Here is a 26720-nt window from a genome sequence, read left to right on the forward strand (position 1 = left end):
CTAAATTTTATGAAGCATCTTTTTCCATATTCTAAAGGGAATTTCGGCAGTCACTGTTGGATTAAGTTTTAATAAAAGGAACAAAAAAACGATAAAGCAACGTGGAGGAAAAATGCCTTGCCGTTTACCTCAGTGTATTGTGTTAACCCACCTCCTCATTTTCAATCTTCAGGGTAGCCAGTCTGGACTGCAGTTGCTGATATCGCAGCATTAACTCAGCCTGCACGGGCTGCTGAGCACTAACCTGGCACACCTATTAAGGGAATCAAAATATCACTGTTAGGCTCCAATTATATCGTATACCAATAAAAACGCATCTAAGGCTGTTCAGGCAAATTAATAACGTAAGCACTTGCCAACTGTGCATTCTTCTCTCATTTCCCTCACTCTCTTCTGAAGACTTTGAACGACGCTCAAGGACAATTGCACAGGTACTAGCCACGTTCCATTACCTGGTCCAGGTAGGCATCCTTCATCTTTCAGCATGGACAAAGTGTCAGCAGCGTATCTGATTCTGGAGGAGATTGTAACTGATTTGGATCTTGTCCTCGCTGAACCATCCATCCAGTCCTCAATGAGGTCCATAAATATGCACCTTCCAACAGGGGTTACTAAATACTGATCAAGAGCAAGAATCCTGCCTTATTTTCCTTCTCTATAGCCCTGTTGTGCCAACTGTAGCACCTCTATTGTTGCCCTAGCTGAGATTAGTTAACTCATCACAGAATAGGGGACAAACTATCTGGTCTGAATGGTTTTGTTTCACACTGGACTGTGTATTTACCAAGAGTGCCGTTCCCCCCCTCTCCTCCTGGCACATATATCTAAAAGCTGTCTGGGTGGCTTATGCTATCATAAAAAGTTTGCCTTGGCTTTATTAATCTACATCAGATCAAGCTTTTTGTTTCAATGCTTCTTTGAGAGGGAGGGAGCTGGATGGCACAGTGTAGCCCACTGACTGTGACCCAGTTTGATCGGGTGAAAATGGCCTCCCTCAGCTAGCTGTAAGGATTGTGTGTGAAATGAGTTTGGGCATCTCAGCCTAAGCCCCACTGGGGTGAGGACTCCCAGCACAAACGGCCACAATTCAGCTCAAATCTTACTCCGAGTCCACGGGGAGCGTTGATATGGGAAAAGTCAAATTCGCGGTGGTCCCAAAACTGGAAGCCTCTCGATGGATGGGTTAAGTCGTGATGCCAGAGAGATAAAAGGCCAGTTTGCTTTTGTTTTATCATGTTATGCACATGACCTGGGACTACCTGATGCCAAAAGTAAGTGACAAAAATATAACCCGTGGGTTATTAGGCCAGGTATCCATCACTCCATCCAACAGGTCTGGGTTCGGGCCTGCTAGATGCTTTGCACCTTGTCGTACTGGATAGATCATCAAGGCTTTTTGTATGTATGATTATGCTGAAATTATGTTGAACGCTCTACTGTATCCCTAGTTATGGTTTATTGTATGAAATAAACTGTTACCCTTCTTAACACTCCCTTTTACAATGGAAAACTTTAAAAGGTTAGATTGTCATTGACCTATTCATCGACAAATGGCAGAAAGTCCAGCCCTAAATAAAAAGTTTTAAAAAAAAATCTGCAGTCCTTTATATAACCGACAAAATCCCAGCAGGATAATAACACAAGACAAATTATGACTCATAGGTGCTTTCATGGCTGTCGGTGCTGTTCGATTTTCACTTTGTTCAGTTAAGTGCAAACCCAAAGACAATTACATTCAGACATGTTTTTCTTTGATAAATAGGCCGTGTCCTCTTTGTAGCTTTAAATATTTATGTACTTCTTTTGAAGCTTGAAGAGGTTTCAGCTTCCAGGAAATAAGCTTTTGATTTAATTTTCTAAAAACGGGTAGTGTAAAGCAGAATATTGACGGAACACAACAACAAAGCCTCACAACACACTAACTACGCTCAGAGTGCAATCCAAAATGTGTAACTGCTCTCCTTTAAAGAGGCACATTCTTTAGCAGAAGCTGTCCTGACAAACTCAGATGTGACACAGTTCATGTAAAAAAAAAACCCACTGCACCTGGAAATTGCCACATTTAGCGTCAGTGAGAAGCAGTTTCAGTCGGTGGAGTGCAAATCAGGTGTTAGGGCCCAAACTGACTCAGAAGCGAATTGGAGCGAGATTTACCTCCTCCGGGGAATCTCACCTCACTCCCTTCAGTCAGGTTGGGCTCGGGCTCTGGATTCAGGCTGCGTTTACTCTATAGCTGCAGGATCAGCGCAAAGTGAAGCCATTTCGCACTCATGCTACACTTGTAGAGTAAAGATGTGGGAGGTGCCGGTGATGGACTGGGGTGGACAAATGCAAGGAGTCTTACAACACCAGGTTATAGTCCAACAGCTTTATTTGGAATCACAAGCTTTCGGAGCTTTCCTCCATCGTCAGGTGAGAAGGTGAGACACACCTGACGAAGGAGGAAAGCTCCGAGAGCTTGTGATTCCAAATAAAGCTGTTGGACTATAACCTGGTGTTGTAAGACTCCTTACATTTGTAGAGTAAAGGCACACTTAATGAAAGTAGCAGGTGACTGTTTGGTTGCTCACTCCACCAACGCAAAAAGACCAGCAGGGCCAAAAAAACCCACGGGCCTTCGATTCCGGCGTAAATACCAGAACCTGTTCGCCAGTGACCTCCAACCCTGATCCTGCCAAAGTTCATCGGGTCAGGGGAGGGTCACCCTATTAGCATATAGGCTCTCCTGCCACGAGATGTGCACCTTGGGCGCCCGGCACATACTAGAGCCTAGTGTGTGGGTTCTGGGACTGGGGGTTCCCCAGCACCCCTCTGCCAGAAAGAAATTTAAACTGCCTGCTTGGCCGCCTTTGTGCGGTCTCACCCGGCGGACCGGCCGCCCACGGACCTCCTGGCGTTTTTTTGTAACTGCGTGCTTTCCAACAGGGTTTGGTGGATCTGAAGGGGACGGGCAGCTCCGTGACTACCTGGCTGGGAGACAGGCCCACGAGGGCTACAGGATAACCCAATTACTTTTCAAAAATAAGTCTTCCATCAAGCGCATCGGTTTCACAGGCACGACATTCATAGAAAAGCACAGAGACACGAGACGTTATCAGCTGCGTCGAACGCCAGTAGAAAATCTACCTCATCTCCCATGTGTGGCTGGAAATCAAATTTCACGGGTGGACAGAAGGCAGTGTGGTACATCTCCATAAACCGCTGCTTGTCGCTACGAGGGTCCAAGTTGTCGACAGCGTTTTCTATGATGTCCAGACCCTCGTGTCTGGAGGTCTCCAGGTTATATTCCGCAGACAGAAATGTCCTCAAGGCTCTGTTGAGGCTAGCATGGTACCCCAGATCACAGCACTTACACGGCGGGAGAGAAAGAAACGGCATTAAAATTCAAACCCATTTTCGGTAGCTGTACTCTTAAACAGTTTTAAGACCTCATTACTCAATGCTGCAGTATGAAAGGTCACTTTTCTTACGTTCACTTCAAGCAATAATCTTAGAAGTCAAGTAGACAGTCACTTCAAACAAAAAGAGGGCTAAATGTTGAAAATGTGAGCTATTTTGAAAAGGTCATCCAATACACACCCTACAAACTGATGTCTGCGGTATCATGAATGAGCTTTCAAACTGCAGACCACATCAGCAGGCAAACCACTACTTAAAATAAGAACTCAATACTTAGGCTAAAGTCACAACAGGATTGGTCAACTTGGCATTAGCGATGGAAACTGTCGATAATAAATAGTAGGTATTAAAAATCCAATAAAGCTTTAAATCAGATGCATTTCAAACAGCTTAGGCTCTCATGTAAATGTCACAACCAGTCAATTCCTTTCCTCAATTATTATTATTTTTTGGGGGGGGGGGGGGGGGGGAAACGGAGAAAGAGTGAGTAAATTTTCAAAACTCTGTTCCCTTAATTTAAATGAGCAGAAAATTGGGAGCACCACACACTGGGTGCTCTAATCTCAGCGAGACTCGGCGCAGGGAGTGGATGGAGTCTCTGAAAAATTCTCCAATGTTTTTCCGCGATGCATTCAATGTGTCTCAATTTTGGTTTCCTTCAACATTCTTCTGAATATTTTATATACAATCCAATTGGACGCCATAACGGGACAGTTGATGTGCTGGTTTGGCGAGTTTCAGTGGCCTTTTATCATCCATCATTAGTTCTAATTTCTCTGCTTATCCTCTATGGTTTCTCTTCAGAGACTCACTGCGTGTTTTAGTTATCCTGTTGCAGTTACTATTCTAAGTATTTGACTCTCCTTTTATTTTCTACCACGATACCCACCGTACAATTGCACAGAATCAGTGTCTTCATTAAAATCCTATCAAATACCTAATACAGCAATGGTGTTCATGGTCTGTTCCCGCCCTTTGAAAGAGCTGTCCAATTAGTCCCACTCCCCCCACTCTTGCCCCATAGCCATGCAGATCTTTACTTTGCAAGTATTTATGAAAATTTTGAAAGTTACTATTGAATCTGCTTCCACCACCCTTTCAGGCAGTGTTTGTGCAAGGGGGAACGGAGAGGTCAAACCCTTCAGGATTAAACCGGAACAGGAGTAGGCCATTCATCCCCTTGAGCCTGCTCCGTCATTCAATTAGATCACGGCTGATCCGTACCTCAACTCCATTTACCCGCCTTAGCTCCATATCCCTCGATACCCTTACCTAACAAAAATCTATCAATCTCAGCCTTGAAAGCTCCAACTGTCCCTTTTGGGGGATGAGAGTTCCAGATTTCTAATAGCTGAATGGCCCTACTCCAATTCCTACTATCCTGTGTGTGAAAAGGTGCTTCCTGATTTCCCTCCTAAATGGTCGAACTCTAATTATGCTTCCTCTGCCAGGGTTTTGACTTTGAGCCGGGGTGGGGGGGGGGGGGGGGGGCGAGGGTGGTCGAATCACAGACGGGAAACCTGGAAGTACTGGTTTCACGGACGTCATTATGATTTTGACGTAAGGACGTTTTAAAATCTTTTTTTGTTGATTTGCCGTCCAACAGGCCGGTCTGATTTTTTAAAAAATTCGTTCACGGGATGTGGGCGTCGCTGGCGAGGCCAACAATTATTGCCCATCCCTAATTGCCCTTGAGAAGGTGGTGGTGAGCCGCCTTCTTGAACCACTGCAGTCCGTGTGGTGACGGTTCTCCCACTGTGCTGTTAGGAAGGGAGTTCCAGGATTTTGACCCACCAATGATGAAGGAACGGCGATATATTTCCAAGTCGGGATGGTGTGTGACTTGGAGGGGAACGTGCAGGTGGTGTTGTTCCCATGTGCCTGCTGCTCTTGTCCTTCTAGGTGGTAGAGGTCGCGGGTTTGGGAGGTGCTGTCGAAGAAGCCTTGGCGAGTTGCTGCAGTGCATCCTGTGGATGGTACACACTGCAGCCACTGTGCGCCGGTGGTGAAGGGAGTGAATGTTTAGGGTGGTGGATGGGGTGCCAATCAAGCGGACTGCTTTGTCCTGGATGGTGTCGAGCTTCTTGAGTGTTGTTGGAGCTGCACTCATCCAGGCAAGTGGAGAGTATTCCATCACACTCCTGACTTGTGCCTTGTACATGGTGAAAAGGCTTTGGGGAGTCAGGAGGTGAGTCACTCGCCACAGAATACCCAGTCTCTAACCTGCTCTTGTAGCCACAGTATTTATGTGGCTGGTCCAGTTAAGTTTCTGGTCAATGGTGACCCCCAGGATGTTGATGGTGCGGGATTCGGTGATGGTAATGCCGTTGAATGTCAAGAGGAGGTGGTTAGACTTTCTTTTGTTGGAGATGGTCATTGCCTGGCACTTGTCCTGTGCGAATGTTACTTGCCACTTATGAGCCCAAGCCTGGATGTTGTCCAGGTCTTGCTGCGTGCGGGCTCGGACTGCTTCATTATTTGAGGGGTTGCGAATGGAACTGGACACTGTGCAATCATCAGCGAACATCCCCATTTCTGATCTTATGATGGAGGGAAGGTCATTGATGAAGCAGCTGAAGATGGTTGGGCCTAGGACACTGCCCTGAGGAACTCCTGCAGCAATGTCCTGGGGCTGAGATGATTGGTCTCCAACAACCACTACCATCTTCCTTTGTGCTAGATATGACTCCAGCCCACTGGAATGCTATCCCCCTGATTCCCATTGACTTCAATTTTACTAGGGCTCCTTGGTGCCACACTCGGTCAAATGCTGCCTTGATGTCAAGGGCAGTCACTCTCACCTCACCACAGGCTGGGAGCAGAGCAAGGAAGAGGATGTGAAAAGATAAGTCTTAGATTGTATGGATGGGGGGGCAGTCAGTCAGTGGAGGTCATTCATGGTCGGGGGGGGGGGGGGGGGGGGGAAGGGGTGGGGGGAGGTCGATCAGGTGTCAGTGACTGAGGGCGGGGGGGACAGAGGGACCAGGACTGGATCAGCGTTCGTTGTGGGGGTGGTCACTGCAGGTAGGCTTGCTGGGCCTGGGGAATGCACTCCTGCTCCTCTGGGCCTACAGGCTGTGCTATAAAAGGCACTTACCCACAGTTTCGGGCCTTTTCGCCCCCTCTCACGCAGCGTAAAGGAGAAGGCCCGGGAATCCCGGCCCCCGGAGTCTAAAATCGCAAATCCTTTCAAAATGGAGGCCCGCAGCCTCCTTGAAAAGGTTTTAGTGACCAACCCGCCTCCTGGAAGCAGGTTGGTCACCCGCCCCTCGTGCCGCCCCAGTGAAAACTGGAAATGGGCAGGTTGGAGGCGGGTCTGAAAATTGTTGTAATTTTCAATGCCGCCCCCTGCCCCCGACCCACCCGTTTTTCACGGTTAAAATCCTGCCCCTTGTTCTTGATTTCCCCCACCAGAGGAAAGAGTTTCTCTCCATCTACCCTACCTATCGAGTCCTTTTAACATTTTAAACACCTCGATCAGACAGCCCCTCAATCTTCTTTGGAGAATAGAATTCTGCAACTTTAAGGCAGCCTGCTCATCTATAATCGGGAAATCAATTTGCTGTTAATCGTTTTTAAGCAGAGATTTATTTCCAAAACTACACAATCGCCTCCTTTATAAACTTTTCATGACACAGGCAGAATACAAAGCTCTTATTGATAGCGGAGCTGCTATCATTATGATTCCATTCTTCTTGACTGGATGCCATGAACCTCGGCACCAATCGCAATTATCGGATTAAAGCGACTCCTCAGAATAGAATGTAAAAAGAAATGTGTGCATCAGCAATTTGGAACCAGTTTAAAGACGGACCTAGATTAGTTCTATTTTTACACACTGTTGCGTGTTTAAAATGACTTCACATTATTCTGTCACTTGCTGATATTGGAGCTGGTTAATTGCAGACAATTCATTAAAATGGGTGCAATCAAAAACAAAATGTGCTGATCGAATCATGGAGGTGGCTGAGGGCAGCTGGGTGCCATAAAGTCCGACCTCAAACGTGGATTTATTCTGGGAACGTTACCTCTTTTCCGGACGCTCCAGTGCGGTACTGAGGGAGAGCTGCACTGTGTTGGAGGTGCCATCTTTCGGATGAGACGTTAAACCGAGGCCCCGTCTGCTCTCTCAGGTGGGGCATATTCTGAAGAACAGCAGGGGAGTTCTCCCCGGTGTCCTGGCCAATATTTGTCCCTCAAGCAACATCACTAAAACAGATTATCTGGTCAGTATCTGTTTGTGGGATCTTGCTGTGCGCAAATTGGCTGCCGCGTTTCCTACATTACAACAGTGAATGCACTTCAAAAGTACTTCATTGGTTGCAAAGCGCTTTGGGATGTCCTGAGGTTGTGAAAGGCGCTATATAAATGCAAGTCTTTCTTTCTCAGACTAAACAAGGACTAGCCATATGCAGCAATCATAGGAAATGGCACCAAACATGTTCATGTGTTTGATCACGGCAAAAATGACTTTCTTCGTGGAGTTGTGATCACTTCACATTATTTTACTTGCTAGTGCAACACATTCAATGGACAAAAAAAAAAAAAACTGAACGGGAAGCAAAGCTGCTTCAAAAATTTTAAAAACCCGCTCAACAAAAACAGGAGGCTGAGCCCAAGAGCTTCATGAGAAATTAAATAGGTACATGCACTTTAGTACAGTTATTATAATGTCTCCTCTATCCCCCCCCAGTGCTCCTCTCGCATGACGATTCCCAGTCAGCACATCAAACTGTTTCGAGGCCTCCACCAATATTGCTCATTAAGCTGCTTCGAGAATTGCAGGAATGATACATTCAGCATGTCTCCATCATAGCGCAGCTGGGACTAGTAACTTGCTGGTCAACTCACACCCTACCACTCGAGTTAGAAAAAGGCTTGAGATAGCCTCGGCCGTTCCTCTCCTTCAGCTACATAATTGGTAGCTTTTTTGCAAGTGTGCGTACGTGGAGGACAGGTGAGGCCAGGATCTGGCTCGTCTGTGACGTCTCCCATGGTGGACTAACGTTCACGGTCAAGAGTTAACAGCTGTGTGGGCGAGACACCAGAGAGCAGGTGATGCCTGTAAGAACCATAGCCCGATGCCTTCAGGAGGCGGGGGGGGGGGGTAGAGAAAGGAAAAAAAAATGTATAACGTGCAACCTCTGGTCATTTTCCCCCCTTCCCTCTAAGTCGCTTCCCCCCCAATCCCCCGGTCTTAAAGCACAAAATTCATTTCAGGCAATATTTATTTGACTGATGGATCTTGTGCTTTCATCAGCTCAAGGCTCCTTTGCTCCAAAACAAGATATACCTGTTCATTAGGGAGGTGTCAGATCATGTATAATAGAGCTAAAGAAGGTCCTGCTTATAACCAGGGTTGCAGACAAGAGTGGCATAAATTAAGACTGGATCAAGATTTATTTATATTAGGAAGTCATTTTTATGGTATATGGCTTCAAATATATTTCATAGTTCAGTGCTGGAATGTCGACACACATCAAACCCACCTAATCTCAGTTTCCCCAAATTCTGTCTTCTATGTACTTACGTCAATTACATCTGAAAGGTCATGGATGTAATACTTGAAAACAGAATTATTGCTAGCCTCCAGCGTCAGCAGGTATTCATTTCGTGCCTTGATGGACTTCAGCTTATTTTCGGAGTATTTGGCTTGACGCTACCCCACAAACAAAGAAAGAGGGGAAAAAAAACAGGGTTAAAGGAAAGGCTCAAAGTTAATAAATGGTTCGTAGGGCAAAGACTGTAACAGTGCACACATAGGAACTTCGGATACAGCAATGATCAATACATTTTCACCGGTCGCTACTCCAATTAGACACAACGGGGGCTGGTTTCTCAAGTACACATTACCCCAGGCGGAGAGTTGTACAATGTTACAGGGTCAATGGTGTCCTGCCTCAGGTAGCTCAACCAAGTGGACATTTCTTACGTGTGCACCTGGACACCGAGCGATGGTGGGCTTTATCAACATGAAGACCATCATAGTTGCGTCAGACACCAGACTTGCTGGGCTGATGCGTCACGTGGGCCGATATTAGGGGCGGCAACCCCAATGATTTTCCAATATACGGGGCCCACGAGCGAGGCTCCTGCTGGTAAACGTGCATTTGGACAAATTGGCCTTTTACACACCAGAAAAGTTGCCAAGGCATTTTGGACCAACCCTGGATCCCCAAGACTCTCCTCCCCCTTTCGCTACTAGAGAGGTGGCACTGCACGTATTCAAAGGATACAGACCAACAACTTGCATTTATAACGAGCCGTTAACGTAGAAAAATGCCTCATGGCCGAGGAACAAAAAGTGGATGCCCGAGCCAAAGAAGGAAACACAAGGAGGGGTGACCAAAACCTTTTGTCAAACAGGTAGGTTTTATGGAAAGTCTCAAAGGAGGAGAGGGAAGTGAAGAGGTGGAGGGGTTTAGGGAAGGAATTTCCAGAGCGTAGAGCCTAGGCAGCTGAAGGCACGGCCACCATTGATGAGCGATGGGAAGGGGAGAGTTCTTTTCCCAGGGGCGAATGCAGAAAGAAGGGGGGTTAGAATGGGGTGGGGGGGGGGTAGTGAAGAATACGAGGAAGTGGTCAGAGATGGCCTTGTCATTAAATCAAGACCATGGGAGTAGAGAAGCCATGGGAGATGGCAAGGTCAAAGCAGGGTGGGGGGGGAGGTTGATATGAGGAGGAGAGTTTATATGGAGGGAGAGGTTTAGGAGGACAGGAGGGCAGTGAAATCAGAGGAGAAGGGGCAAGGGGAGTTGAGGCAATAGCAGGACAGATCTGACACTTTTCATTCAACACAGTTACTTATCCCTTTCCCCAAGCTCTGGGTACAAAATCATAACGGAAGATTCTGGGGAAAAAAAAACACCAAGACCAGGACCTTGGTCCACATATTGTCTTTCATTGTTAAGAACAGTCCACAGTTTTAGAATTACCGACAGGAGGGTTGGTACACTTGCCAGTGAGCTGCATCTGCATTCCTGTTGGCATGGGCACCTCAAAATGGAGGCCAAGCTCTGAATTCTCTGGCAGCACAGAAGCAATTAGAACAAACTTTAAAACGTCGGAAAACACACTGGAGTGGAGTATCAGCGCACTGTGTCAAGGCAGTGAGAGAATGCAAGCTTGAATGCCCTGGTCAGCCACAGTGACGTGGAGGAGAGAAACTCAGTCAAGCTCCTTCTGTACTGGCAGAGATATGGAACGAAGGTGGCTAAATGGCATTGAGATACAGATCAGCCACGATCTAACTGAATGGCGGAACAGGCTCGAGGGGCTTAATGGCCTGCTCCTGTTCCTATTGCAGTGCTGCTGGAAGGCAGTATTAGTGAAGGGGCGAGGCCTGGTTGCTTGTCTGTAGACTTCAGGAAGTGAGTAGTCAAGGAAGACCACAACACGGCAGAAAACAAGGGATTGGGGGGGGGGGGGAAAAAGAGAAAGGAATATTTCTTCAAAATAGAAAAAAAAATTACATTTATGAAAACCCCCCACCAAAAAAAAATCTAGAGGATTTGAAGTGTGTGTGCACTTAAAATCAGTCCTAATGGTTAATTCAGGCAAATCCATGGCCTCCATGCAATAAAACTAGACAAACACAGACTACTGAGCACCCTGAATCATAGTACGATGCAGCACAGAAGGAGGCCATTCAGCCCATCGTGTCTGTGTCGGCTCTTTGAAAGACCTATCCAATTAGCCCCACTCCCCTATCCTTTCCCCGTAGCCCTGCAAATTTTTCCCCTTCAAGTATTTATCCAATTCCCCTTTGAAAGTTATTATTGAATCTGCTTCCACCGCCCTTTTAGGGAGTGCATTCCAGATCATTACAATTCACTGCGTTAAAAAAAAAATCTCATCTCACCTCTGTTGCTTTTGCCAATTACCTTAAATCTGTGTCCAATGGTTAGCGATGTTCCTGCCATTGGAAATAGTTTCTCCTTATTTACTCTATCAAAACCCTTCATGATTTTGAACATTTCTATCAAATCTCCCCTTAACCTTCACTGCTCTAAAAGGAGAATAAAAAGCTAACTTACAAAAGAACGTATTTAAAACCATTAGCCAAGCAGGAATGATGGATGGTGCACAAGAGGTGTCAAGCACATGGGCCAAGATTAAACACTGAGGTGAAATTTCCGTTGTTAACATTGCTGAGCTGCACGTTTGCATTGCTCAGAGGGGAGCACGTCCCATTTAAACGCAAGGGCCTCGAGTACGGTTGTCTTTCCCCTCTCCCCCTCCACTCACATCGACAGTTGGGCGCTCTCCTACCTTCTCTTTCATTTTCTCGATCTTCTTCACTGAGCTTCGCCTCTGGTGCTTTTCTTCCAGCCGGATACTGAAGACAGGGTCCCTCCCGATCTGCTTCTCCTCCTGCTTCTCGGCCTCTTTCAGTTTGCTCTCTGCGCTGATGCTTTCGGTGTGATACATGTGGTACGTCTTCATGACCTGCGATGGTGACAAGTAGGTGGTGAGGAAACCAAAATGAAGCATCACTTCAAACGGAAAGAAAGAAGAAAAAGCTTGCATTTCTATAGCGCCTTTCACAACCTCAGGACGTCCCAAAGCACTTTACAGCCAAAGAAGTACTTTTGAAGTGCAGTTACTGTTGTAATGTAGGAACCATTTCATACATCAATGCACACAAATATCAACAAGCCAATCTTTGTTCTTTTGGGATTTCCCCAAGTTAACAATTTAAGCTGTTAAGTTTTGTGTTTTTCTATTTAGTGCCAAACCATATAAATTTAACTGTACTAGATTATCTTCATAACCAATAGTCACTAGATGGAAGGATTTGATGGAATACAAAACCTCCAGTCATGATGTGACCTGAGTAACTGGTTTTGCCATTATAGGATATAATTGTTCACAGGATGTGTTTAGTAATAGTTTTTTTAATGATAGGTTATCCTTCATTGAAGGTGTCAATCTTGACTCAGTGGGTAGCACTCTCATCTTGAGTCAGTCGGTTATGGTTTTAAGCCCCATTCCAGAGACTTGAGCACATAATCCAGACTGACACTTCCAGTGCAGTACTGAGGGAGCGCTGCACAGTCAGAAGTGCCGTCTTTCAGATGAGAAGTTAAACCCAGTCCCCGTCTGCCCTCTCAGGTGGCCGTAAAAGATCCTATGGCACTATCTGAAGATGACCAGGGGAGTTCTCCCCGGTGTCCTGGCCAATATTTATCCCTCAAGCATCATCACTGAAACAGATTATCTCATTGCTGTTTGTGGGACCTTGCTACGTGCAAATTGGCTGCCGCGTTTCCTACATCACAACAGTGATTACACTTGAAAAGTAATTAATTGGCTGTAAAGCACTTTGGGGCAACCCGAGGTCATGAAAGCCGATATATAAATGCAAGTGTGTCTTTCTTTAGCAGATTTTTCTGCCACAAGTATTGTGACACATTCACTCCCACAGGAATTGCCCTACAAAATCAACCATTTAACATGCCTTTTATAGACAGCATTAGCATTATTAAAATGTCTAAACATTTTCCGATGTGTATGGGCTCAAACAGAATCTCGGACACAGTGGTGACTAATAATGCTATTTAAAAATATTTATACAGGGCAAATACATACGAATGGGTCATAGGAGACAAGCCATTAACTAAGATAAACAAACCACTGACTTACACCATGGGCCCACGCCAAGGTACAGAGCAAGATAATAAAACAAATATCCCAACATAAAATGGCACTCAGATTTTAAGTACACAATGTAATATAGTTTGCTTCAAGTCTAATTGCTTTCAATTTGCCATCGTATTTTCATTCTAAAACGGTATTGAGACGCTTCAGTCAATCAGGGTGCAGTAAGTGACCCTTGCTTAGGATTCTACAGTTTAAATTTAGAGTCGGATCGCATCTTGATACTCTGATTTATCTGCTAATTCGAGAGATTTATGGGCTGGATATGTGTGCACTTGATTGTTACTAAATCGACCATTTAAAGAATTTGGAATCAGCTGGTATAGTTAGTCACAGCACTTTGATGTATTCTATAGTTAACCAGCTGACTGACTTAACATGAACTCCACTATTTCAGTAAGTGAAATGAGGGTTAAAAATTAAGCCAATCTATCTAAAACTTGGACTTGGCCTGATTTTCCTTTGTTTCTGTGAAGGAATAAATTTGAGTGATTAATTTAGGATTGAGGTAGGAGGTGAGCACACTTATAATATACTGTACTAGACTCTCAAATTGTTTTAAGGTATATAAATCACAATCGGTGCTGATTTCCTTTGATCCACCATTGGCGGCCGTGCCTTCAGCCGTCTATGCCCTAAGCTCTGAAATCCCCTCCATAAACCTCTCGCTCTCCTCCTTTAAGACACTCCTTAAAACCTACCCCTTTGACCAAGAGGTCACATGTCCTAATATCTCCTTCCTTGGCTCGGTGTCATTTTTTTGTCTGATTACGCCCCTGTGAATCGCCCTGGGACGTTTTACGATGTTAAAGGCCTTATAAAAATGCAAGTTGTTGTTGTTCTGGTTATCGTTTAATAGCCTGTCACTAAATTCTCCTCTCTGCGATTTTAATGCAGGCGTTAACTCATTCAATATAAATTAATGCCCGTGTTAAAATAACGCAAACAAGAATTCAGTGTACTTGCATTAAGTATTCTCACAGGAAAAGGCCCGATTAATTTTTTAAGAACAATTTTATAACTGAAACAGTAGTGGAAACAGGAATCACTTTTACAGTTGAAAGGAGGATTGTGAGTGACAGAAACTCCTTGCTTCACAGAAAACTCCAACACTCTCAGGGCATCTTACATGAATATTTTCCTGACGAAGTAAAGCCCTTATTCAGTATATGAACGATTTTAGGGAATTTTATTTCAGAACAGCTTTCGAGTGCACGCGCGCTGCAGTAATTAATATGCACCATTCTATATAAACGCATGCCTCAGTGTTAAAAGGTTATTTAAAAATGTTTCACTGTAATAAGACACTAGAGTACCAAGATACTATTTATAGTGACCAGACTGCAGCGGGTTCAAGAACAATTAATGGATTTCTATTTTAATTGGTTTAAAAAGGGATATGGCCTGAAAAGTGTTTCTTCCTTTGCACCTCCACCAATTTGCTCCCTCCTGATGGGGCCTTTAATTTTGCTGGAGTACAACAGCTCTCGGATACCTCACCTAATGGGCCAGACTTCAAGTCTGAGCCTGGCACGGAGACTCAAACAGATTAATTGACTGCGGATACATCATTGGCTGAGCTTGGACTTGTTGTCGCCCTGACACCGACATGCACTCATCGTCCTGCGGCGGTCACCGGGGGTCGATCAGGAGCAGCAGCCCGCGCTGATCTGCCCCTCCCTGGCAATGGGTTAACCAAGACCAGTTGTAGCGACTGAGCTGCTGCCCCAGCTGGTGGACATCAATGACCCCCCTGACATTATTCGAAGGAGGGTGGGGGAACTCTCCCAGTGTCCTAGCCAATATTTCTCCTTCAACCAATGCCACCAAAAACAGGTCATGTGTCTCATTTATTGTGCGTTGGGTTTTGCTGTGCACAAAGTTGGTTCCATGGTTACTTACATAACAGTGACTACACTTCAAGAAGTAATTCATTGAACTTTGAGAATCCTGATAACATGAACAAATGACATATAAATGCCAGTTCTTCCTTTTACATAATGTGCATTGCATTCTGAACAGCACTGGCGAGAACTTGTTTGGAGCCAATTAGGTTCGGGCCAAATGTCTTTTCACAATTTTTTTGTAAAGTATAAAATTGCTCCCCCTCCCCTGAGCAGTGTATCAACCCCTAGATTACAACAGTGATTACAATTGAAAAAAGTACTTCATTGGCCGTGAAGCGCTTTGGAACGTCCTGAGGTCGTGAAAGGCTCCATATAAATGCAACTTCGTTCTTTCTTTTAGACGAGATGGTGGGCAGGTAGCTTGTGCCAATGCATGTGGTCACTGGAGCGGGAGCCTATCTACCCCAAGCACAACCCCATCACCAAGTTACCTGCAATTGTGAAGTGTTCCAGACTGATTTAAACATGTCACAATTCAATGCACCACTTTAAATGGGTGAAACAAAACCAATACCTAGATATGGTGAAGTTTGCCCACTGAATCAGTAAGCACATTCTCAATATACCCAGCATTTGAGGAAAAATTTAAACTTCTCAGCCAGCATGTTACTTTGAGTATGCTAACAGCTCACCAGAACCCAAATGTTTTTTTAATATCAAATAAAACTGTTGGACTATAACCTGGTGTTGTAAGATTCCTTACATTTGTCCACCCCAGTCCATCACCGGCATCTCCACCTCAAGTACAAAGAATCACATAGAATCTACAGCACAGAAACAGACCATTTGGGCCGAATGGCCTATGCCTTCTTCATCCCATCCTATCAGCTTAACCTTCTCTTCAAGTGCTTATCTAGCTTCCCCTTAAATATATTTACGTTAATTGCCTCAAATAGCCCACGTGGTAGCAAGATCCACATTCGAACCACTTTTTGGGAAAGGTAGCTTCTCCTGAATTCCCTATTTGATTTATTGGTGACTACCTTATATTTATGGCCCCTAGTTTTGGCCTTCCCCACAAGTGGAAACTTCTTCTCTACAATGAACTTATTCATAATTTTAAAGACCCCTATTAGGTCACTCCTCAGCCTTCTCTTTTCCTCGAAAAAAAAAAGAGCCTGTTAAGCCTTTCATGGTAAGTTTATCCTCTCAGTTCTGGTATCATCCTTGTGAATCTTTTTTGCACCTTCTCCAGTGCCCCTATATCCTTTTTATAAATAGAGAATACACATTAAGACGCTCCCTCCTGTACACAGCCTTAGATAGAAGATCCAGTGTATTTGTTTATTCATATTGGATTTTCAAGTAATGTACTCTAGTACCAGCACCACAGATGAGCTCTGTTCACTGACCTAGTTGCACAACCAGCTGGAGTTATAGTTGGAGCTTTAACTTTACCTCCCGCACGTTTACTGCGGCGTTTGACCGTTGCGCGTTGAGTAATTTCACCAAAACAATATTCCCTGTGGAACTAGATGTTATACAAACTAGAGCGGGAGAAGGAACTTGCATTTATATAGAGCCTGTCACATCCCCGGGATGTCCCAAAGTGCTTCACAGCCAATGCATTGAAGAGACCACTAGAATGGCCTCGAGTGGTCAATGGGAAAACACCACACGGGTAGGTGAGGGAATGGCCTTTTCGGGTCGGTAAGTCTTCCCCATGCAAAAAGTGAAATACAAGTTCAGTTTTCAACGTCCCAAGTGGTATTTAAAGACAACACGATACTCTTTAGGATAGCAGATTAATTGCTGGGTGAAATCAAGGGGGACATTTTCCAAGTGCCTTGGGATGTGCTTAATACTCACGGGTGCTATATAAATGCAAGTTGTTGCTGTTGATGGATCTGCGCCTGGGTGTTGGATCACATGGGAGCAGTAATACCAGGAAATTTAGCTGGGGGGGGGGGAGGAACGTGTGCCCATTAGGGGGGCACGGCCTGATTTTCCATCCATTAAAATTGATGGACACAAAATCAGGCCGGACGCCTTTCGGGTATGCACCCCTCCCCTCTGTTTTCCTGTCTTCAGTGCGCCCAGGAGATCCAGTGCGCCCAGTTACAGGATCAGGTAAAATCCACCCCGTGATCTCCTCTTCTCCCCCCTCCCTCCCAGTTTAATGTTCGCCCCCGTTACATTCCATTAGATACATCCCTCCATTCCAATGCCTCTTGTATTTAACTTCCTTTCACAGCTATTTTAAAACGCCGTCAGGTACAATTTTCTTTGCTGTCATGTGTCAAATTACAAACTGGAAATGCAGTGTAGCAATTTATTTTGAGTGCAGTACGTGCACCATTCTTCCAGTACTGGTTCAACCAGCAGTTGTGCAGAGGCCCGAGTGTAGGGGTGAGGAGCTTTGTCACGGTGCATTTTGTCTTAAATTAAGGAAGATTTATTTCTGCGAAAGGAATCAGTTTTGCCGAGGGTAAAACATCTAGTATTTTATCAAGACAAAAAGAAATCCTAAAGACATTCTGAAAGCTCACAGTCTCTGGCTGCATGGGTCCTACGTTTAATAAGCTTGGGTAGTCTCACTCCAGTTCTCAGTGGGCACGGGTCCAAGGCATAAAGCTGGCCCCAGGTTATCACTAATTGGTACTACATCAGTAATCTCAGAGGGACTGCAGAATGTCTGTGTGGCAAGTACCAGACCGGTGCAGTAAGGGAGTGGTCTTTTCAGGTTGGAGCTGAGGCCGGGTGTTGTCGAGTGAATTGAGGAAACCTCACTCTGCATCTAACTGTGCTGTACCTGACCTGCAAGTGCTTAATGCCAATCCCATGTGCTCAAGGCAGAAGGTGCTGAATCCCCCAAAACTACCATCACTCACCGTATTTAGCATAAAATTTATACGCACAAAGACAGACAAGGAGAACCAGGCAGGTAGTGCAGGAGTCCTCCGAGTGCATCTCGCTCTCTAAACTGGTATTGCTGGTGAGGGAGAGGGTTCCTCTGGGGAGTGCAGACAGAGCCAAGTCCACAGTACCATGGGTGGCTCAGCTGTACAGGGGGAGAGGAGATAGGTCAGGAGAGCAATAGTGATAGGGTATTCAATAGTTAGGGGAACAGGGAGGCGTTTCTGCGGCCGCAGACGTGATTCCAGGATGGTATGTTGCCTCCCTGGTGCCAGGGTCAAGGATGGCACGGAGTGGCTGCAGAACATTCTGAAGGGGGAGGGTGAATAGCCAGTGGTCGTGGTCCATATTGGTATCAATGACATAGGTAGAAAGAGGTATGAGGTCCTACAGGTAGATTTTAGGGAGCTAGGAAAGAGATTAAAAAGCAGGACCTCAAAAGGTAGTAATCTCAGGATTACTCCCGGTGTCACGCGCTAGTGAGCATAGAAATAGGAGGATAGAGCAGATGAATGTGTGGCTGGAGAGATGGTGCAGGAGGGAGGGTTTTAGATTCCAGTGGCATTGGGACCAGTTCTGGGGGAGGTGGGACCTGTACAGCCCGGACGGGTTGCACCTTAACGGAGCTGAGACCAATGCCCTCGCGGGGAGGTTCGCTAGTACTGTGGGGGAGGGTTTAAACTAATTTGGCAGGGGGATGGGCACCAGGATGTAGCATTGGAAAGGAGAAACAAGGTGCACAAAGGATTGGGAGAGACAGATAGCACTAGAGTAAGAAATAGTACAGTATTAGGTGGGAACAGACTAAGAGAGAATACAAGAAGGTCTAAGACAGGTTTACAGTGCATGTGTGTAAACGCACGCAGCCTAGTAAACAAGGTTGGTAAGCTGCAGGCACAATTAGCCACATGGGAATATGATGTTGTGGTGATAACGGAGACCTGGCTCAAAAAATGGCCGGATTGGTTACTAAATATTCCTGGATACAATATGTTCAGGAAAGATAGGGGAGGAAAGAAAGGAGAGGGTGTGACAGTATTGATTAAGAAGAATATTGAAGTGCTGGAGAGAGAGGATGTCCTGGAGGGGTCAAGGACAGAATCTATTTGGTTAGAGTTAAGAAACAATAGAGGTGCCATTACACTACTGGGAGTATTCTATAGGCCACTAACTAGTGGGAAGGATATAGAGGAACAAATGTGCAGGGAAATTACAGAGAGGTGCAAGAACCATAGAGCAGTGATAATGGGGGACTTCAACTGTCCTAATATGGACTGGGATAGTAATAGTGTAAAGGGTTAAGAGGTGGAGGAATTTCTGAAGTGTGCTCAGGAGAACTTTCTTAATCAGTACATTTCTGGCCCAACGAGGAAGGAGGCATTGCTGGATCTGGTTCTGGGGAATAAGGTGGGTCAAGTGGAGCAAATGTCAGTGGAGGAACGTTTAGGGAACAGCGATCATAGTATCATATGGTTTAGATTAGCTATGGAAAAGGACAAGGAGCACTCTAGAGTAAAAATACTTAATTGGAGGGCGGCTAATTTCAGTAGGATAACGACGGATCTGGCCCGGGTAAATTGGAATCAAAGATTGGCAGAAAAAACTGTAATTGAACAATGGGCGGCCTTTAAAGAGGAGCTGGTTCGGGTACAGTCCCACGAGGGGGAAAGGTAGGGCAACTAAAGCCAGAGCTCCCTGAATGATGTGAGAGAGAGAGAGAGAGAGAGAGAGAGAGAGAGAGAGAGAGAGAGAGAAAGAGAGAGAGAAAAAAGGGGCGTATGACAGATGTCAGGTTGATAATACAAGTCAGAATGAGGCTGAAAACAAAGGTCAGAGGGGAAGTGAAAAAGGAAATAAGAGGGGCAAAGAGAGAATATGAGAATAGACTGGCGGCTAACATAAAAGGGAATCCAAAGGTTTTCTATAGGCATATAAACAGTAAACGGGTAGTAAGGAGGGGTGGGACCGATTATGGACCAAAAAGGGAGATCTACGCATGGAGGTAGAGGGCATGGTTGAGGTACTAAATGAGTCCTTTGCACCTGTCTTTACCGAGGAAGAAGATGCTGCCAAAGTCACAGTAACAGAAGGGGTAGTTGAGATACTGGATGGATTAAAAATTGAAGAGGAGGAGGTACAAGAAAAGCTGGCTGTATTTAAAGTAGATGAATCACCCGGGTCCAGATGGGATGCATCCTAGGCTGCTGAGGGAAGGATGGAAATTGCAGAGGTGCTGGCCATAATCTTCCAATCATCCTTAGATAGGGGGTGGTGCCAGAGGACTGGAGAATTGTAAATGTTACACCCATGTTCAAAAAAGGGTGTAAGGATAAACCCAGCAACTACAGGCCAGTCAGTTTAACATCAGTTGTGGGGAAACTTTTAGAAATGATAATCCGGGACAAAATTAAGTCACTTGGACATGTGAGGATTAATAAAGGAAAGGAAGCACGGGTTTGTTAAAGGCAAATCAAGTTTAACTAACTTAATTGAGTTTTTTGATGATGTATCAGGGAGGGTCGATAAGGACAATCCGGTTGATGTTGTGCATATGGACTTCCAAAAGGCGTTTGATAAATTGCCAGCAGTCCATGCCGCATGCAGCAAGAGCTGGCTGATAAGTGGTAAGTAACATTTGCGCCAGACAAGTGCGGGCAATGATCATCTCCAACAAGAGAGAGTCTAACCACCTCCCCTTGACATTCAACGGCATTACCATCGCTGAATCCCCAACAATCTACATCCTGGGGGTCACCATTGACCAGAAACATAACTGGACCAGCCACATAAACACTGTGGCTACAAGAGCAGGTCAGAGGCTGGGTATTCTGCGAGTGACTTTCACCTCCTGACTCCCCAAAGCCTTTCCACCGTCTACAAGGCACAAGTCAGGAGCGTGATGGAATACTCTCCACTTGCCTGGATGAGTGCAGCTCCAACAACACTCAAAAAGCTCGACACCATCTAGGACAAAGGAGCCCACTTGATTGGCACCCCATCCACCACCCTAAACATTCACTCCCTCACCAGCAGCGCACGGTGGCTACACTGTGTACCATCTACAGGATGCACTGCAGCAAACTCACCAAGGCTTCTTCGACAGCACCTCCCAAACCCACGACCTCTACCACCTAGAAGGACAAGGGCAGCAGGCACATGGGAACAACACCACCTGCACGTTCCCCTCCAAGTCACACACCATCCCGACTTGGAAATATATCGTCGTTCCTTCATCGTCGCTGGGTCAAAATCCTCCTAAAACTCCCTCCCTAACAGCACTGTGGGAGAACCTTTACCACTTGGATTGTAGCGGTTCAAGGCGGCGGCTCACCGCCACCTTCTCGAGGGCAATTAGGGATGGGCAATAAATGCTGGCCTTGCCAGCGACGCCCACGTCCCATGAATGTATAAAAAAAAACATAATAGGCTTGTCATAAAAGTTGAAGCCCATGGAATAAAAGGGGCAGTGGCAGCATGGATATGAAATTGGCTAAGTGACAGGACACAGAGGGTAGTGGTGAATGGTTGTTTTTCAGACTGGAGGGAGGTATACAGTGGTGTTCCCCAGGGGTCGGTGCTGGGACCACTGCTTTTCTTGCTATATATTAATGAATTGGACTTGGGTGTACAGGGCACAATTTCAAAATTTGCAGATGACACAAAACTTTGAAGTGTGGTAAACAGTGAGGAGGATAGTGACAGACTTCAAGAGGACATAGACAGGCTGGTGGAATGGGTGGACACGTGGCAGATGAAATTTATCGCAGAAAAGTGCGAAGTGATACATTTCGGTAGAAAGAATGAGGAGAGGCAATATAAACTAGAGGGTACAATTCTAAAAGGGGTTCAAGAACAGAGAGACCTGGGGGTATATGTGCACAAATTGTTGAAGGTAGCAGGGCAGGTTGAGAAAGCGGTTAAAAAAGCATACAGGATGCTGGGCTTTATAAATAGAGGCACTGAGTACAAAAGCAAGGAAGTCACGATGAACCTTGATAAAACACTGGTTCGGCCATAACTGGAGTATTGTGTTCAGTTCTGGGCACTGCACTTTAGGAAAGATGTGAAGGCCTTAAAGAGTGTGCAGAAGAGGTTTACTAGAATGATTCCAGGGATGAGGGACTTCAGTTACATGGAAAGACTGGAGAAGCTGGGGTTGTTCTCCTTACAGCAGATGAAGTTGAGGGGAGATTTGATAGAGGTGTTCAAAATCATGAAGGGTCTAGTCAGAGTAGATAGAGAGAAACTGTTCCCATTGGCAGAAGGGTCAAGAACCAGAGGACAAAGATTGAAGGTGATTGGCAAAAGAACCATAGGCGACATGAGGAAAAACTTTTTTTTAAACACAGTGAGTGGTTATGATCTGGAATGCACTGCCTGAGGGGGTGGTGGAGGCAGAATCAAATGTGGCTTTCAAAAGGGAATTGGAAAAGTACTTGAAGGGAAAAAATTTGCAGGGCTACAGGGAAAGGGCGGGGGAGTGGGACTAGCTGGATTGCTCTTGCAGAGAGCCGGTATGGGTTCGACGGGCCGAATGGCCTCCTTCCGTGCTGTAACCATTCTATGATTCTATGAAAATAATAACAAAAAAAATCACAAGAAAAGTAGATTCACCATGACAGAGTTTCAACAAACTAATTGTGATTGAGTGCTCTATAATTTCCTCTTTATTAACCATTTTTTGCCCTTTAACAAAATGGCGGATACTTACCAATTTTAAAATGGACAGTTTTGCACAAGGCAAATTTTGTTACTGGGCAATAACAACAAAAAAAGAGCAATCGCGGTGCATCCGTAATGACACTTCTGAAGAAGCTATCAAGCTGTGTGATGGACAGCTCTTGAATATCATGGAGCAGTTGAGACGACTAGCGTAGATACATATAAGGGGAAGCTAGATAAGTACACGAGGGAGAAAGGAATAGAAGGATATACTGATAGGGTTAGATGAAGTAGAATGGGAGGCGTCTCGTGTGGAACATAAACACAGGCATAGACCTGTTGGGCCAAATGGCCCGTTTCTGTGCTGTACATTCTATGAATCCAGCTATGGAGTGTCCAATACTTTTGCAAATCCTTGATCCTCCAGCCCGAAAAACTCCTTTGATCCACAAGGCTGTCAACATTGTCATCTTTTTCTGAACGCAACAATTCTTTATTGCGGGCCCTCCAAACCTCCGGAAGTTTCCTGGAGGCTTTCTTTCGACACCTCCCACAACAATTCGGCTTCCCAATGACGCTCTCCCAGGTTGCCATTTGGCACGGCCGATGTTTAAAAACTACGTGTGATGTACATAATATAAATAGGGATAATCTAAATCAGAATCTATCGAGCAGTACAACACACAGTGAGCTAAGGATAGCGAGGGAGCCAGATGGAGAGAGGAGCGAGAGTGAGTCAACTAAAATAAAACATGAAAACACTGGATTGTACAATGATGGCATGCACCACTACAAAAAGGACAAGTGGCTGCATATAAAAATAAAATCAAGAAAGGCTTACCATAATACAGCAGTGAGATTAAAAATTGAGTAAAATAATAGAATAGCAGAGACAAGAATACAATATTGATGCAACACATAAACGAGACAGTGTGAGACAAACATAGTAGAGACAGAGCAGATAGTAATAGGGCAAACAGCAAATGTCACAGTCATACACACTATAATAATGGCACATTGTTATACAAGGATGAACTTGCATTTATAACGTGCCTCATCACATCCTCAGGTTGTCCCAAATTGCTTTATAGGCAACGGATTACTTTTGAAATACAGTGTTGTGTGTCCTGGCCAATATCACTAAAAAAAAGACCATCTGATCATTATTACATTGCTGTTTGTGGGACCTTGCTGTGCGCAAAAGTACTACATTAGCTGTAAAGCGGTTTGGGTTGTCCTGAGGTTGTGAAAGGCGCTAGATAAATGCAAGTTCTTTCTTTTATTGGAAATTCGGGCTCATGATTTTCCAACCATTAATTTAAATGGTCCAAAAACCTGTGCAACACACGCCTGGATTCCCGAGGTACACTATTGTTGGGCCCTCCAAAAACACAAAATTAGGAAAGGACTCCTCTAATATTAATAGAAGAGAGGGAAGAGATGCATGATTTCTGATCTTTCACCCCTGCTATTGTTCTGATAACTCACTAAACTATCTTGGTATCTGTAACATGGTTCTATTCCTTTGCCCACTGATCTCAAATGCATTGTAAATTCTAACTGACACAACCAATTCAGATTTGACCATGTAAACTATGGGCGGCCGAGACTCAAAAACATTTTCACCCTGATTGGGTTAATTGACACTATTGACCAGAAACTCTACTGGACCAGCCAAGCAGTACTACAGCAGGTCAGAAGCTGGCTATTCTGCGGCGAGTGGTTCATCTCCTGACTCCCCAAAGCCTCTCCACCATCTACAAAGCACAAGTCAGGAGTGTGATGGAATACTCTCCACTCACCTGGATGGGTGCAGCTCCAACAACACTCAAGAAGCTCAACACCATCCAGGACAAGGCGCCAAGACTTCTTCAGAAGCACCTCCCAAACCCGTGACCTCCACCACTTAGAAGAACAAGGGCAGCAGGTGCATGGAACACCCTCACCTCCAAGTTCCCCTCCAAGTCACACATCATCCCAAATTGGGACATATATTGCCGTTCCTTCATCGTCGCTGGGTCAAAATGCAGGAATAAAAAAAATTCCTGTGTAGATTTCCATTTTAACATTCAGATTTCCCCACTCCCAGGATTAATCTCATGATTTAATCTATGCAAACACATTTACAACAACGACGTGCATTTACATAGCGCCTTTAATGTAGTAAAACGTCCCAAAGCCCTTCACAGCAGTACTGTCGAGCCACATAAGGCTATATTAGGACAGGTTGGGCCACAATTGGAGTAGTGTGTCCAGTTCTGGGCACCGCACTTTAGGAAAGAATGTGAAGGCCTCAGAGAGGGTGCAGAAGAGATTTACTAGAATGGTTCCAGGGATGAGGGACTTCAGTTACGTGGATAGACTGGAGAAGCTGGGGTTGTTCTCCTGGGAACAGAGACAGTTGCGAGAAGATTTGATAGAGGTATTCAAAATCGTGAAGGGTCTAGACAGAGTAGATAGAGAGAAACTGTTCCCATTGGCGGAAGGCTCAAGAACCAGAGGACATAGATTTAAGGTGATTGTTTTTTTTGCCAAAGGTCACATGAAGAAATTTTTTAAAAAAAAAAAACAGCGAGTGGTTAGGATCTGGAATGCACTGCCCGAGGGGGTGGTGGAGGCAGATTCAATCATGGCCTTCAAAAAGGAACTGGATAAGTACTTGAAAGGAAAAAATTTGCTGGGCTACAGGGAAAGGGCGGGGGAGTGGGACTAGCTGGATTGCTCTTGCATAGAGCCGGTGCGGACTCGATGGGCCGAATGGCCTCCTTCCGTGCTGTAACCTTTCTACGATTCTATGAGGTGACCAAAAGCTTGGTCAAAGAGGTAGGTTTTAAGGAGCATCTTTAAGGTGGAGAGGTTTAGGGAGGGAATTTCAGAGCTTAGGGCCTAGGCAGCTGAAGGCACGGCCACCATTGGTGGAGCGATTAAAACCGGGGATGCGCAAGAGGCAAGAATTGGAGGAGCGCATAGAACGCGGAGGGTTGTAGGGCTGGAGGAGGTTACACAGATAGGGAAGGGCGAGGCCACGGAGGGATTTGAAAACAAGGACGAAAGTTTTAAAACCACATAGACTTTGTCGATACTTTGATACATCAGATGATTTTAAATGGGCCCCACTATTCCCCCTCACACACCATTTAGACTTGTGTTTTAAACATGGCATGCAGCGATACACCATCTGAGGTTTCGACAGCCGGCGAAAAAAACGGACAAAATGAATACGCAGCTCAGAATCTTTCAGGAAAAGCGAGAACCAAAAGGTGCATCCCAGTTCCCAAGTTTTCAAAATGCAAGGCTCAGGAATTAATGTCTCATTAATTTACTTTGATTACATTTTCTCGCTCCCCCGCCACCCCTGAGGGATTGTAGGGATTATACACTCTGTACTACTGCAGATATGCTGCAGAATACAGGCAGCTAAGAATACTAAAGCCAACACTGCTTGTCACCACACGATAAATTATTAGTGTGCCTGGAGTCACCAGTAATCCCTGCTTTGGTGCAGAGGCTGCAAAATCTTTGTGGATCTTCTCGTTCGCTCTTGAACTGTTATTAGTCACGACATGGAAATTTCTAGAATCAGATTTTGTTTCCTCTTTTTTAAGTTCCCGTTAGATATATTAAGCTGAGCTTATGTACTAAAGGGTCCACAATTTCCAAACAGTTCAGGCTTCGAAGAAATTTTCAGACGGAGAGATATTAAAGCATATTTTATCGTCTTAAAGAGAATGTTGGAACCAAGACGCGCTAGCTTACATTTTTCCCCACTCGGATTGTAATCACGAGCCGGAGCAGAGAAAAGTGGGATTGATCCCTGCCATCGTTTCTGGGATCAGTAAAGCTCCACAAGTCAGAAATGCCACTGATTCAGAGTTCACCCAACTAGGGGAGGGGCAGGAATTAGTCATGCTGCTGCAGGATTTCAAGGATTGCTGCAGCTAAAAGGGGGCAGGGCACACAGAATTTTAAAAATGTCTTTCAGCGCAGGACAAAAAAATAATATGGTCTGCCTGGTTTGCAGGGGCCCCCTCAGGTCCTCCCATGCAGCTGTGGAAGTGGTGCAAGTCAGGCAGAGGAGGGAGAATCTGTGTGGCACAGAGTGGTGCAGAACTCCAAGGAGCGCAGCAGGCAGGCAGTGAAAGGAGATTAGCAGGGCAATCGGGGGTAATATGGTAATACAGTGCACAAGAAGCTTAATGACCTCACCAGGTCAGTCAAGGTAAGAGGGCCAGCCAC

At 45.3% G+C, this 26720-nt stretch overlaps 1 protein-coding gene across 4 annotated transcripts in view; it reads right to left on the minus strand.

Moving 5' to 3' along the window:
- LOC137334583 (SLIT-ROBO Rho GTPase-activating protein 1) overlaps positions 1-26720 on the minus strand; it is a 200841-nt gene that overhangs the window by 56222 nt on the left and 117899 nt on the right. For all 4 annotated transcript variants that reach the window (XM_067999367.1, XM_067999366.1, XM_067999365.1 and 1 more), the window contains exons 5-8: positions 11671-11847; positions 8930-9058; positions 3127-3348; positions 152-253 (exon numbers count right to left, since the gene is read on the minus strand). In XM_067999367.1, coding sequence (XP_067855468.1) covers positions 152-253; positions 3127-3348; positions 8930-9058; positions 11671-11847 — 630 coding nt within the window. The remainder of the gene's footprint in view (positions 1-151; positions 254-3126; positions 3349-8929; positions 9059-11670; positions 11848-26720) is intronic.

This window comes from Heptranchias perlo, chromosome 18 (assembly GCF_035084215.1).
Source record: "Heptranchias perlo isolate sHepPer1 chromosome 18, sHepPer1.hap1, whole genome shotgun sequence".
Classification (NCBI taxonomy): Eukaryota; Metazoa; Chordata; class Chondrichthyes; order Hexanchiformes; family Hexanchidae; genus Heptranchias; species Heptranchias perlo.